Raw genomic sequence first — 13871 nt, 5'->3', positions numbered from 1 at the left:
CAGTCTATTCAGATCCTCGGCCCATTTTTTAATCGGTTCGGCTTTTTGTGCTGTTGAGCGGTTCGTGTCCTTGACGCATGTGCGCGGTGGCCCTTCCCCTGGGAGGAGCCGCACCTGCCCTCCCATCCGCTGCGTTGCCTTTGGGTTTCCGGGACGGTCTCCTTTGCTCCGCAGAAGTTTGTGAGTTTATGTTGACTTTTATTCCCTTTGCGTTTGGTGTCAAATCCAGCAAGTCCCTGCCAGGACTGATGTCACGGGGCTGACCGCCTGGGTTTCCTTCTAGGAGTTTCACGGTTTCGGGTCTCACGTTCAGGTCTTTGGTCCATTTTGAGTTAATTTTGTGTGCGAGCCGACACAGGGTTCCGGTGCCGATCTTTGGCGCATGTGGCTGCGCAGTTTTCCACTCACCACTATCGAAGGGACTGTCCTTCCCCAGTTCTGTGTTCTTGGCTCCTTTGTCATAACTTGACCGTATACACGTGGCTTTATTTCTGGACCCTCATACTTTTTGGACAAGGGGCCCCACAGTTATGCCACTGGTCCTGTCTCTGGGCCCCAGTTTTTCCAAAATAAGACTAACAGCCGAAGCACGTCTTCTCTGAGAAAGATGGGATTTCAGTGTCGGGCGCAGCTCTCATGCCGGGCACCCAGCAGCGCCCCGTTCTGCGAGCACCCCCAGGTCGCCCAGCAGCAAATTGGAACAGGTTGGGGAACGGGAGCCCCGAACCAAGCATCAGGGCTTCCCTCTGGGCTTTGAGGCCTGAGTGTGTGCGGGGGCGGGGTCCTCCGTGGAGGCGGGGAGTCCTGGCCTCGGCAGGCTCCATGCCGAGAGCCCGATGTGGGACTCGATCCCGGGACCCTAGGATCACGCCCTGGGCCAAAGGCAGGTGCTAAACCGTTGAGCCACCCGGGGATCCCCCGTTTTTTTTAGGGTTTTTTTTCGTCTTTTTTTAATTTTTTGAGCCTGGTTTCCAGTGGCCGCGGCAGTTGGTGTTCCCACCAGCAGCTCGCGGGGGGCCCCCCCCTCCCAGTCCTCGCCAGCACCTGCTGCTTCCCGTGCTGTTGGCTTTAGCCATTCTGCCGGCTGTGAGCTGACGTCTCCTTGTGGTTTCCGTCTGTTCCCCTGATGCTGAGGGATGTTGAGCATCTTCCCGTGGGTCTTGGCCATCTGGGTGTCCTCTTTGGAGAGACGCCTTTGCGGGTCCACTGCTCACGTTTTAATCAGTTTGAGTTTTTTTTGCTGTTGGGTCGTATGAGTTTTTAAAAGCATTTTGGATATTGGCCCCTTCTCAAATATGATTTGCCAGTATCTCCCCGCATTCGGTAGGCGGCCTTGTCACCCTGTGGATGCTCTCCTCTGCTGCGCAGACGCGTTTTAGTTTGGTCTAGTCCCAGTAGTTTATGCCTTCGTCTGTTTCCCTTGCCTTAGGAGACATTTCTAGAAAAACGTTACCACCGCCAAAGCCAGGGATTGCTGCCCGTGCGCCCTCCTAGGGGTTTCTGGCCTCAGGTCTTTCATGCAGTTTTCTAGGGCCTGGGTTTTTCTTATTCACCCCAGGCCACCTTCTGTGAGCAGCTCCCTTAGGATGAATTGTCACGAGTCTGTGGACACGTCAGCTGGGCCCATAGCTCTGCCCGCACCGCGAGGCCCCTGCAGCCAAGGCCCAAGGATCACACGAGGGAAGTGACCAGAACCTCCTGGCTGGGCCGGGCCGCGGGGGGCACTCGCCCTGCTTGCAGGGGCGGCCAGTGCTGCCTCCACCTGCCTCCCAGGGCCGGGCCGCAGGGCAGGACAGCACCCACAGTGTATGACGAGGCACACACAGCGGTCCTGGGCCAGGCCCCGAGCAGGCCTGAGGCCCCTGCCCGACCCGGCAGGAATGCAAACACACCTGGCGCCGCAGGCACGGACAGAGCCGAGGCGGCCAACACAGCTCGTACAGGGGGGCGTGCGTGCGGCCAGCCCCGTGCTGCTGCGGATGTCGGGGCCCGGGAAGCACAGGCCGCGCCAGGCCACACGCTGCCCCCAGGAGCCCGCGGGAGACGCAGGACCAGGCCTGCGCGTGCGGAGGGCCCTGGAGACCTCCTGACCTCCGCTAGCTCGCTGGCCCCCCTTAACGAGGAAGGGGACAGACGTCGGCCAGCCGCCTCGCTCTAACGCGGTGGCGCTGGCGTCCGAAGGCGGGTCTGAGGCTGGGGCCCTTTCAGAACCCAAGGGCCGGGCAGCACCCCCAAACAGAGGCAAGGGTCCTCACCGTCGCACGCTCCGGAGCCTGCCAGGGCCCCCCACACCACCCGTTGGCCCTGATGCCTCCCTCTGTGTGTCAGGGTTGCCCCCACCCCCTCGGGATGCGTCAGCCTCACCCGGACATTCCTGCTGGAAGCCGGCCCGTTGGGAGCCCCTCTCCCCATAGCCTTGGGGGTGAGCCACTCCCATAGGCCTCCTCTCAGAGATAGGGAAACTGAGGACAGAGAGGGAAAGGCTCCTGCCCACGTCCCACGTCCAGCCAGATGCTCCATGGGGACCCCGGTGCGGCCCAGTCCCGGGGCAGATCCCAGTGAGGACCGGGAAGCTGCAGAGGCCTCCTCCGCGGTGACGGGAGGGGGTGCCGGAGGGGGATCACGACCTGGCCGTGGCCCACACCCCCTTCTCCGTCCCGCTGTGCAGGTGCCGCGCCGGGGGACAGCGTGAACAGCTACGGGAGCCAGTACTACAACGGGCCCAGCAGTGGTGAGTCCGGGGGCGGCCCACGCGTCCTGATGGGGCGAAAGGGGTGGCTGGGCCTGGCATCCCCCCCAGGGCCTGGGCGGCGTGACCGCAGCCTCCCCGCCGGCACCGTCCTGCTGCAGTGTCCGTGGGCAGCAGCCGGGGCCGTGTAGGGAAGGGGCTGCGCTCTACGCCCCTGCGTGGCCGGGCCCCGCACCCCGAGCGCCTCTCGGCAAGACCACGCTGGGGGCGAGGCAGCAGCTGGGGCTTGAGAACACCAGGCGTGGGCCGTGCCCTTGCTCCACCTCCTGCATTCTTGCTCTCGGAAGGAGCCTCGGGAAGCCCGGTGCTTTTCATTTATGGGAAATAGTAGGTTTTAGCAGAATCCCCACGTCTCAGCCAGCGTGTGGAGGCTCGCGGTCCGCAGCCAGCTCTCCGGAGTCCTTGCGTTCAGGACGCGCCGCGCCGTGAGGCCGGAGTCACCCGGGGGATGTGCCACGCGGTGGGCGGCGGGCTCCTCTCCGGCTTGGCCCCTGAGCGGTCGTCTGTGTTCCTCTCTCAAAGCTTCATGCGATGTGCGGACTTTCGAGAGCAGCTCCCCCCGTGCGCTCTCCTCGGGCTCTCGGGGAGCCCCTGCCCCCTCTGCACCCCCTGTAACAGCCCTTGGACCTTCCCAGCGGTCCTGGGCCTCGCCCCGCATGCCCCCTACAGGGAACATCTTCTGGGGGGCACAGCGCTGATCGTGTCACGCCCTGTTGGCCCCAGTCAAGGCCTTGAATGACTGCCGGGCCCTGAGGCTCGGAGCCCCTGTCCTGGCACCTCAAGCTTCCTGGGCCAGGGTGAGCTACGCTATGCTCCGTGGCAAGTCACCCCACGTGCCCGCCGAGGCCCACGGCCGGCCCGCCCGGGATGCGGCCCCTGGGAGCCCCCTGTCCTGCAGCGCCGAGCGGGCTGAGCAGCCAGCCACGGCCGCCCTCGTCAGGGTCCCCAGAGGAGTAGCAGAGGATGAGGAGTGACCGGCGTCCCGTCCTTTCTTGCAGACAGCGGTGTCCCAGAGCCCGCCGTGTGCGTAGTCACCACCGCTGCCATCGACGTCCACCAGCCCAACATCTCCTCCGACCTCTTCTCAGGCGACACGCCCCTGCAGCTCAGCAGCAATGGCACCTGCGCCAGCGCCACCTCCGACGGCGCCTCCCGCTCCACGCACAGCTCCGTCCCCCAGGCCCAGAGCCACAGCAGCCGGACGCTGGGCTCCTGCACGGACTGCAGCACGGCAAGGGAGGAGGAGGAGGAGGAGGAGCCGTCCTCGGAGCCCGGCCCCCGGCCCCGGCCGCCCCCGGGTCGGACGGCAGAGGCCACGGCGCAGGACCTGCTGTCCTCCCCGTTGGAGGGCCCCTGCCCGCCCCAGAGGGCCTTGGACCCAGCCCCCGTGTCCCGGCCCGGCCCAGCGGGCTCAGCCCCGAGCAGCCCCGAGCTGGAGCGCAGGCTAAGTCTCTTCAACCAGAAGAACCCGGAGGGCTTCGCCGTCTTTCAGATCAAGCCCGTCGTCCACTTCCAGCCCGCTGCCCCCGCGCTGGAGGACAAGTTCAGGTCTTTGGAATCCAAAGAGCAGAAGTTGCACAGGGTCCCCGAAGCCTAGAGCTCCAGGTGGGCTGGGTGGGAGGAGGGCGCAGCCGCGTGGGTGCTCCCCTGGGCCCCAGATGGCGCGGGGCCCCCACGCAGGGCCCCGGAGCCCGCCCGGCCCCCCTCGGGGTGCTGCTGCCCCCAGGGCGGCGTCACCGGGGGAGGCCACATGCCTCAGACCTCAAGGCCCAGAGCGGGCGTCTCCCCCGGCCCTGCTCGGCGGGTGGTGCTCGCGGCTGGGGTCTTTTTAAACCATTTTTACAAAAACCAGCCTGTGGCCCAGCCTCAGCAGGGTGGAGCGGGGGCCAGCGCAGCCTCTTCCGTTGCCTTCGTTCCCGGCCCGCGGCCCCTGGGAACAGCACTGTGAGCGGGGTCGGCCTGCCCCACCCCCAGGTCGGCCTCCCGGACCCCGGGTGGAGCCACGAGGCGCACAGACACCACCGGAGCCTCTTCCCCCCACCCTCATTCTCTCCTTTGGCATGAGCACTTCTGGGGCTTTCCCAGACAAATGGGGTTTTCACGTTCACAGGACACAGGGGATGACTCTGGGGTGGGCGGCTCATGGGGGGAGACAGCCGTTTTGCAATCTTGGCTTTAATAATAAAACCGACTGCACTGAGACTTCTGGGTGGCGGAGGTTTTCCTTTGCGATCGGGGGCCCGGGTGAGGAGGCCACAGTCGCTCTTCTGCGTGGGGGGCGGCCCGGCCCGGTGAGAGGCCACCAGGTAGGCCCGGGCCCCCTGCTGCAGCGGCTCCGAGGCTCCCACGGGGGAGGCCCCCACAGCGCCGGCTCTTCCCGCTGAGCGGGCTTGGAAGGCGCCTTCCTTGCCCACGGCTGCACCTCGGCTGCGAGCCAGGGCCCGCCCATGGGACTTGGGGCTGCGTGGGCGTGGGGTGCAGGCCCTTCCTTTGGGCCGGCATCAGCGGCCTTGGCTCCCGGCCGTCAGGAGCAGGGGGGCATCCTGGCCATCCTCCCTCCGCCCGCCTCGGCCTTGCGGGGGCCTGGGGCCGCCTGTCCCCCGGCCCGTCCTCGCAGGCTGATGAGCAGGAGCCCCGTGTCCCGTGTGTGACCCCATGTCCAGTTTCCACCTCGGTGGCTCCTGTCGCCGCAGCTGGAGCCATCAGCGCCCGGCCTCTCCCAGCGTGGTCACCACGGGGCAGGATGTCCCAGGCTCAGGGTGACAGGGCTGAGCGTGCAGCCGGGGGCAGAGGGCCCGACCCCCAGGAGGCCAGCCGCTCCGGGCCACAGCCATCCCGGGGGCAGGGGTTCCAGCCCCTCCCCGCAGATGGAAGGTCAGGGGGTACGTGGGGCACACGGGACACGGCCCGGGTGGGTGGGTGGAGGCCCGGCGGCCTGCTGACCCAGCGGCGCCCCCTTGCTGAGCCCCGCACCCCGGCTCCCCACAGGCCGCGGAGACCCAGCCACCGACGCTCAGCACCGCCCCGGACTCCTCTGGGGGAGAACCGGGGTGGGGAGGAGAGCCCTGGGGGAAGATGCCGCGCGGCTGCACCCGCTCTCCGCCTCAGTTTCCCAGCTGGAGATGCTGCCCCAGGCAGAGCTCCGCTTCTGAAGGCTGGTTTCTTAGGGACTGTCGCCCCCACTGTGGAGGGAACGGCCGAGCACCCAGGGCCGCGGGCCACTCACGCCGGGGACAACCGTGCGGGGAGGTCGCCAGCCCTCAGGGGCAGAGCCACAGTCAGGGTCAGGAGCTGCCCGGATGGGAGCCGCTCGGCCGCCTGGGGCCGGGCAGGGCCTGAAGTGCAGGAGGCAGAGTGACAGTTTGGGCCGTCACTGCCCCGAGTCCTGGCTGGCGGCCGCTGGGCGCCGGAGGAGTCTGCAGCTCTGGGAACTGGCTCCTGGCTCGAGCCGCAGGGGAGCTCGGGACCAGCCACGTCCCCGCGGGCCACCAGGGGTCATAACGCTGACCCTCACTTACCCGCTTCCTGTTGTCTGGCCGCGGGCAGGTGGCGTGGGGAGGGCGGTGGGGCGCCGAGGGCGAGGGCCGCGACAGGGGAGGCGCCCAGCCCCTGCGAGCACAGCCGCCCGCGGCCTCTGCGACTAACTGCGCGGGGGTGCGAGGGGGCGCGTTCAATCATCCACACTGGGGGGCCCTTGCGGTGGTCACTGCACGGCCCAAGGGCCTGTGGCGCCACCTGAGGCAGAGCCCGGGCTGCCGAGCCGAGCGGAGGCTACGGATCCATCGGGCCAGGCCGAGGCCCCCCAGGCCCGCACACGCTGCGAGGGGTGCGGGATTCTCCAGGGCCTGGCACCTACGGGCACCTCCGCCGAGGCCCAGGGGCGCCCTCAGCCTCCCGAGGCCTCGCAGCTCGCAGGGGGGAGGCCGTGGCTCCTGGGACGGGCTCTGCTAAGGGCCGCGGGAGGCAGCCGGGTGCAGACCAGGCCCCGACTCCGGCCCGAGGGCGCTGCTCCCTGGAACAAAACGGGCTCCGGGCTCCAGGGCCTGCCGTGCTCTCGGGGTCTCGTGCTGGGTCGTCGGGGCTGCGGCCGGGCGGCTCCTGGGGAACCGGGCCCTGCCTCCGCGCCCCGCGCCCCCGCCCACCAGGCCCCGGGAGGAGCCGGCCGAGGTCGCCCCCCTGGGAGCGGGGGCAGGTGTCTCGGGGCCTGCGGGGCCGTGGCTGCACCTCGGCCGGGAGGCTCGGCGGCGGCGGGGCACGAGGAGCTGCGAGAATAAGGTCTGCGGCCGCGTCAGCTGCGGGGACCCGCGGACACGCGCGGCCTGATGTGAAGGCCTGAGGGGTCCCCGCGCAGGTAGCGGCCTACGGACGGGGCCGTGGGGCCGGGAGGACGGGCTCGCGGCCCTGTGGCCCCCACGCGGGGCAGGAAACAGCGCTCGGGCCGAGTCAGGCGCCGGCGGCAGGGGAAGCCCGAGGGCCCGGCCTGTGAGCGGCGTCGAGGCTGCGGCGTCGCCTCCGTCCTTGCTTCCAGGGACGAGCTCGCGGGTCCGGGCGGCGCCGGGCGCAGGTCACGACCCCGGAGGAGGCGGAGCCGCAGGGAGGCGGGGTCGGCGGGGTCGGCGGGGTCGCGGGGTCGCGGGGTCGGCGGGGTCGCGGGGTCGGCGGGGTCGGCGGGGTCGGCGGGGTCGGCGCCTCTCGGCCCAGCTGCTCACCAGGAAGCAGCGGGCGCGCCGTCGCCTCAGGGAGGGCCTCGGGGTTCGCCAGTCCTGGGGCTCGGGAGCCCTGGCTCCGCTCTAGGTGGGGTTTTGTAGGGTTTGACTTGTTCATTCATGAGGGACACAGAGAGACAGAGCCCCAGGCCGGGCGAGAGGCAGGCCCCCTGCAGGCGCCCCACGCGGGGCTGGATCCAGGACCCGGGGTCACGCCCTGGGCCCCCCGCGCCCCCTGGGCCCCACCGTCCCCCTCCGCTCCGCGACCTGCGGCGAATCGCCGTCTCCCCCGGGAGCCCGACCCCCTGCCCTGGCCCCCTCGTCACGTGACGGGGTCACGCAGGTGCAGGCGGTGGGAGACGCGGTCCCGCGCGGCCTCTCCACGGGCGCCCCGCCCCCCGGGCCGTCTCCCCCCGCCCCCCCCCCCCGGCCGCGCTGGGGCTCCCCGCGGAGGCGGGCGTCAGTGCGCGGCGCTTGCTCGGGCGCGGGCGGCCGCAGAGGTTCCCGACGCGCACGTGTGGTGACAGCGCGAGGCGGCGCCGCGGGCCCAGGGCGCTCAGCCGAGGTGGGGGGTCCGCCCCGCTCCTGAGGCGGCCGCGCCCTCGGCCAAGTGACGCGCCGAGGTCCTCCCGTGGAGGCCGCGCCCTCCGCCCGCCTTCCCCGGGGCCGCCTCGTCGGGGCAGGGCTGAGGGCCCCGGCGGGCGGACGACGACCCGGGGACCAGCCCTGCGGCCGCGGCGGGGGACACGGGCTGGCGGAGCCCCGCGGCCGCCTGGATCCGGGCGAGTCGGACGTCGCCGCGCTCCGCTCCCCGCCCGCACCACACGGAGGAGACGCGGGCCCTCAGGGCGGCGCCCGGCGCGGCAGGACGAGGCCTCGCACCCGGAGGAGCCGCTGAGCGCTCGGGGCTGAGGGGCCGAGGGGCCGAGGGGCCGAGGGGGCCGACGGGGCCGGGGCGGGAGGAAGCACGGCCGTCAGCCCCACCGAGGCCAGGCCGAGCCACCGGGCGCCCCCGCAGCTCCCCGCCCCGGGCCGCGGGCCGCTCACGCAGTGTGGAGGCCGGGAGGGGCCGCCCCCGCAGCAGCACGCAGGGCCTCCCGCGCAGCGCCTCCGGGGCCTGGGGCCCCTCCGTGAAGCCGCGGCCTGTGCTGCGTCTCCCCGCCGCCCTCTCACCCCCAGGCGCGAGCAGGTTGAAATGCCAGACGCTGAATTTTTTTAAAGACTTTATTTAGTCGTGAGAGACGCGCGGGGGCCCCGAGGCCACGCGGGACCTGTGGGGCCGGGGTCAGCGGGCGCCCGTGGGCCGCGGAGGCCGCCCACGGGGGAGGGGGAGGGGCGAGCACGGCGGTCCCCGCCCCTCCCCGCCCCCTCCCGCCCCCTCCCGCCCGCGCCGTGAGCCCTGAGCCCGGGAGCCGCCGGCGGCCTCCCCGCAGCCGACCACGTGCTGGCGCCGGAGCCGCCCCCTTCCTCCCCCCTCCCCCCCCCAAGTCCTGTTACCTGACAAGACTCTTTAATAAAAGGAAATGCAGAATTGAATTGACCGCGAGCCAACTACACTGGCCCCGCGACCCAGGGGCGAGTCAGGGCTGCTTTGACCACGTGGGCCGCGGGTTCCTGCGGGCTGGAGCATATTTAAGATAATACTGATGCTGTGGCTCTGAATCTGCCAGCCCAGGTCCCTTCTCTCAACAATTAGATCAACATGATCCGCAGGAGGAACTTCACGGTGCAAGGTTGCCGAGAACAGGGTCCTCCGTGGACAAGACGGGCCAAGGAGAGAGAGACTTTTACTTCCCTTCTTCAATTTTCTTCCTTTACAAAGCCAGGCATACTTCTGGTAGTAGTTCTAAAGCTATGGAAATGTTTTATTATATATTTTATTCCAGAATTAGAAAATCTTTATTATTACTTTTTAGCAAAATCTCAAAAATAATTGCTTGGAACCACAAATAATTAAAAGAAATGTAATAAGAGGCTCATAAAAAAGCATTCTGGCATCTGTGAGAACTTTTTCTCGAATTATGTAGCTCTCCAAGGTTTCCAACGGTCACTATGATAACCATGAATTTCTGTTCAGTTGAATACTTTGACATATTTTCCTTCTTAAAACATGAGAACTCATTTCTTCTTCAATAGCTCAGTCATTTCAGGAACTACCTGCAAATTAAAAAAAAAAAAAAAGTAATTAAGCACCTTGAGCCTTCCGTGTGGTGTGGTCACAGCTCGGAAGTACACAGAGAGGGGCGCCTGGGGGGCCCAGGGCCTGATCCTGGAGTCCCAGGATCGAGTCCTGCGTCGGTCTCTCTCCGCCTGCGTCTGTCTCTCTCATGAATAAATAAAATCTTAAAAAAGAAAGTACAAAGACGCCCTGTACACTGCTCCTGAGGCCGAGGTGTGCCCCCACCCCTGCTGTGCTCCCCTCTGTGGGAATGTGGGAGCACTACACACTTAAAAAAAAAAAAGATTTATCTATTGTAGAGAATGAGACAGGGAAGAGCACAAGTGAGGGGAGGAGCAGCAGGAGAGAACACGGGCCCAGGCAGGCCTTGACCTCACGACCCTGGGATCATGACCTGAGCCAAGATCAGAGCCAGACATTCGACCACCTGAGCCACCGAGGCCGCCCACGACTACTACTTTTGAAAGGGGAGACCACCTGGACACAAGGCTGGCAAGGCCACGAGCCCGCATACTGCCTGTAGGGACTTTTTTTTCCCCTCAAAATGAATGAAGGGGCCCCTGGATGGCTCAGTCAGTTAAGCGTCGTGACCCAGGGGTCCTGGGACTGAGCCGCACATCAGGCTCCTCCCGGCTCAGCGGAGCCTGCTTCTCCCTCTGCCCCTCCCCCGCTCCCTCTCTGTCTCATAAATAAAATTTTAAAAGAAAAATAAAAACCAAAGATTGAGTCATGCATGGGGGCGCAGAGGGAGGGAGAGGATCCCGAGCCGCCTCCCAACCCCGAGACCACCGAGACCACGCTCTGCGCCAAAACGGAGTCGGGGGCTCGCCCCAGCGCCACCCCAGCGGCCCGGGGACTCGGGCTCGGACGCAAGCGCACGCCCAGGAGGCGCCGCAGCCGGAGCCCCGCTTTCCCTGCGCGAGGACGTCCCTGGCCCCGGGGCTCCGCCCGCCCCTGCCGGAGGCCGCCCCAGGGTCCGGCCCGGCGCTCCTGCGCTCCCTCCCCGGCGCTCCCCGCACCCGTCCAGCCCACTCCGGGAGGGCTCCGGCGGCGGCGGCGAAGGGTGGGCGGGAGGGGCGGGCGGGGGAGGAGCTGCGGGCTCGAGCCGGTCCGGGCAGGCCGGTGGGGCAGGCGGAGCGTTGGGCAGGCAGCTGCGGGGGAGTGTCGCGCCCCAAAACCGCCCAGCCACCTGCCAAGGATAATCAGCCGGCCTTCCACGGGGCTGCCGCGGTCCCCGCTCCGAGAGCTGCCCGCTGAACCTGCCCCCCATGCACGCGGCCGCTCAATTATTGAAGAGAGCTACATTTCCATTAGGTGGAAATAATGTGTTCGTACAACATTTATTAAGGAAATTGTCGACATGGTGTTTCTTCCGAATGTCACTCCGTCTCCAGCCTACTGGAAGGCCCGTGCTTACCACGGAGCCAGCAGGCATTAGCTCGGGGGCAGCACTAAGTGCTGGCACCACTCCTAGCTCTGCTCAGTGGACAGACCACGAGCGGGGCCGGTCACCCGGATGACAAGCTACAAGCCTCCTGTGGGACCTACGTGTTCCATGAAAAATAGGCTAGAGCCCAACTTCTTTTAAGTGAAACATTAACTTGATTTAAAACATACAATTTTTAAAGACTTTCTAGCGTGTCTCCCTGCCACACTCCCCCCCCCCCCAAAAGAGGGCACTTTGTCCATCATCTATATCCTTTCTTATTAGATCAACCTCAGACTTTCCAAGCATACCACACAATACCTTACTAGAAAAAAATAAATGCCAGCTCAAGTTCACTGAATGACAGCCCGGAGCAAGCTCAAAGACCTAGATTCTTATCTGTATTTTAGATAGTGTGAGATGCAGCTCCCTATTCAGTAAGACCAAATGGAAGTGAATTTATGTTTATCTTTAAAAAAATAAAATAAAACAAGACAATCTACTGACAGAAATCACAACACAACTATATTTCGGTCATTTAGTATTTCCCCAGAGTAAGCACCATGGGAGATAGAGCAGCTCAGGCCTAATTCTTGCCCACAAGAAGTCCCCATCCCCTAATTGGGGGAGAAAAGACAGAGGACTATGAACCACCCAATCAAGAATGTGCTCATCTTACATGTAAGATGTAAGAAGATGAGAAGAATGGCACCAAATGCTCAAAATCCAGGAATCCAGGAGTTCTGAGGAAGAGATTAGGTGTGGACTTGGAAAAATCAGAACATTAACGTGGAGGAGAAAAGTATTCTGGATAAGAACTGAAGAGCAAACAGAGATAAACCCTGTGGGTTCCAGAGAAACAGTGTAAACGGATTAGAATGACTCTAGTGAATAGCTATGTGTGGGAGAATTGGAGAAAGTTTTAAAAAACAGGTGGTATGCAAAGTCCAATCGATGGGAATAGAATACTCATGGTGCCCTGACAACATGCACAAGAATGAAGATGGAACCTCGTCTCACATCATATACAAAAATTACACACCATATACAAAACAGATCAATGACCTAACCATGGGAGTTAAAACAATAAAACTCTTATTGAAAGAAAACTCAGGGCTAAATCTTCATAATCTTGGATTTGGCAATGGATTCTTAACTATGACACTAAAAAAAACATTAGCAACAAGAGAAAAAAACCGACGAGCTGGACTTCATCAAAATTAGAAACTTTTGTACAAAGGTCATTATCAAGAAAGTGAGAGGATAACCTATCTACAAAATGGAAGAAAATATTTGGAAATTACCTCTCAGATAAGGGTTTAATATCCAAAATACATTAGGAGCTCCTACAACTCCAGAACAAAGGCAAAACTCAACTAAAAAGTTGGCAAAGGATGTGGAAAATTTTTCTTTAAAGTTACAGAAAAGGCCAAAAGGACATGAAAAGATGCCCAGCATCATTAGACATTAAGAAAATGCAAGTCAAAACCGCAATGAGACACCACTTCATACCTACCAGGATGGCTCTGAATGAAAAGTAACAAGTGTTAGCAAAGATATGGAAAAACTGGGATGCTTGCACATTGCTGGTGGAATGTAAAATGGGGCAGCCACTAGAGAAAGCAGCTTGGAGGTTCTTCAAAAAGCTAAACATACAATTACCATATTACCCAGCAATCCATATGTATAAACCCAAAGGAAATCAAAGTGAGGACTTGAACAGATACAGAGGCCTATAATCACTCTACTGGCTTAGGCAAAAGTTTCACATATATGACACCTACTAAGGGACAAGCAATAAAAGAAAAAACAGATAAAATGGATTTCAACAAAATGTAAACTTTTGTGCATCAAAGGACATCAAGAAAGTGAAAAGACAGGAGCTCCCCTCTACTTGCTAAATGGGATGCTGTCTGATTCATGACTTAATAAAGACAATACAATTAGTTAATTAAAGAGAGAGGATGAGGGAGGGGAGGAGAGAAGAGAAAAGAGAAGGAAAAGGAAAAAGACAACCTAAAGAATGGAAGAAATTATTTGCAAATCACATATTGATAAGGGACTTGTATTCAGAATATATAAAGAACTCTTACAATTCAACAACAAAAAAGACAAATAACAAAAATTTAAAATGGGCAAAGGATTTGAATAGATAGATCTCCAAAGAATATGCAAATGGCCAGCAAGCACAGGAGGCGATGCTCAACATCACTTGCTATCAAGGAAACACAACCACCACCACAATGAATTACCACTTCACAGCCACTAGAATGTCTATAAAAAAAAAAAGATGGACAATAACAAGTGTCAGCGAGTGTACGGAGAAGCGGGAGCCCTCATACAGTATTGGTGGGAACGTAAAGTGGGGCAGCCACTTTGGAAAACAGCCTGGCAGTTCTTCAAAATGTTAAAAATAGAGTATCAAGTGACCCAGAAATTCCATTCCTGGCTATATACCCAAACAAGATGAAAACATATGTCTGCACAAAAACTTCAATGCGTTACTTATAATAGCAAAAAAGTAGAAACAACCCCAGTGTCCATCAAATGATTAATGGATAAACAAAACGAGGCATATCCACACAGTGGATATTATTCAGCAATAAAAGAAAGTGCTGATATAGGAGTCACCACAGATGGATCTTGAAAACCTTATGCTAAGAAACCAGCCACCAAAGACCATATATTACATGATTTTGTCTATATGAAATAGCAGGACAGGAAAATCCATAGAAATACAAAATAGATGAGGTGCTGCCACGGTCTGGGGAGAGTGGGGAATAGGAAGTGACTACGAAGAGGTATGGGGTT

General features: G+C 61.7%; 2 protein-coding genes across 7 annotated transcripts in view; one reads left to right on the top strand and one right to left on the bottom strand.

Moving 5' to 3' along the window:
- Positions 1-4951, top strand: part of TMEM266 (transmembrane protein 266) — a 93112-nt gene extending 88161 nt beyond the window's left edge. For all 4 annotated transcript variants that reach the window (XM_025472078.3, XM_049104338.1, XM_049104337.1 and 1 more), the window contains 2 exons: positions 2669-2731; positions 3748-4951. In XM_025472078.3, coding sequence (XP_025327863.1) covers positions 2669-2731; positions 3748-4346 — 662 coding nt within the window. In that variant the 3' untranslated portion in view covers positions 4347-4951. The remainder of the gene's footprint in view (positions 1-2668; positions 2732-3747) is intronic.
- A 4345-nt stretch (positions 4952-9296) lies between these two features.
- ETFA (electron transfer flavoprotein subunit alpha) overlaps positions 9297-13871 on the bottom strand; it is a 77231-nt gene continuing 72656 nt past the window's right edge. For 2 of the 3 annotated variants that reach the window (XM_025472079.3, XM_049104334.1), the window contains exon 12: positions 9297-9612. In XM_025472079.3, the coding sequence (XP_025327864.1) occupies positions 9574-9612 (39 nt within the window). In that variant the 3' untranslated portion in view covers positions 9297-9573. The remainder of the gene's footprint in view (positions 9613-13871) is intronic. The other variant, XM_049104335.1, reaches the window with a different exon arrangement.

This window comes from Canis lupus, chromosome 30 (assembly GCF_003254725.2).
Source record: "Canis lupus dingo isolate Sandy chromosome 30, ASM325472v2, whole genome shotgun sequence".
Lineage (NCBI taxonomy): Eukaryota > Metazoa > Chordata > Mammalia > Carnivora > Canidae > Canis > Canis lupus.
This window is presented reverse-complemented; position numbering and strand designations above follow the sequence as displayed.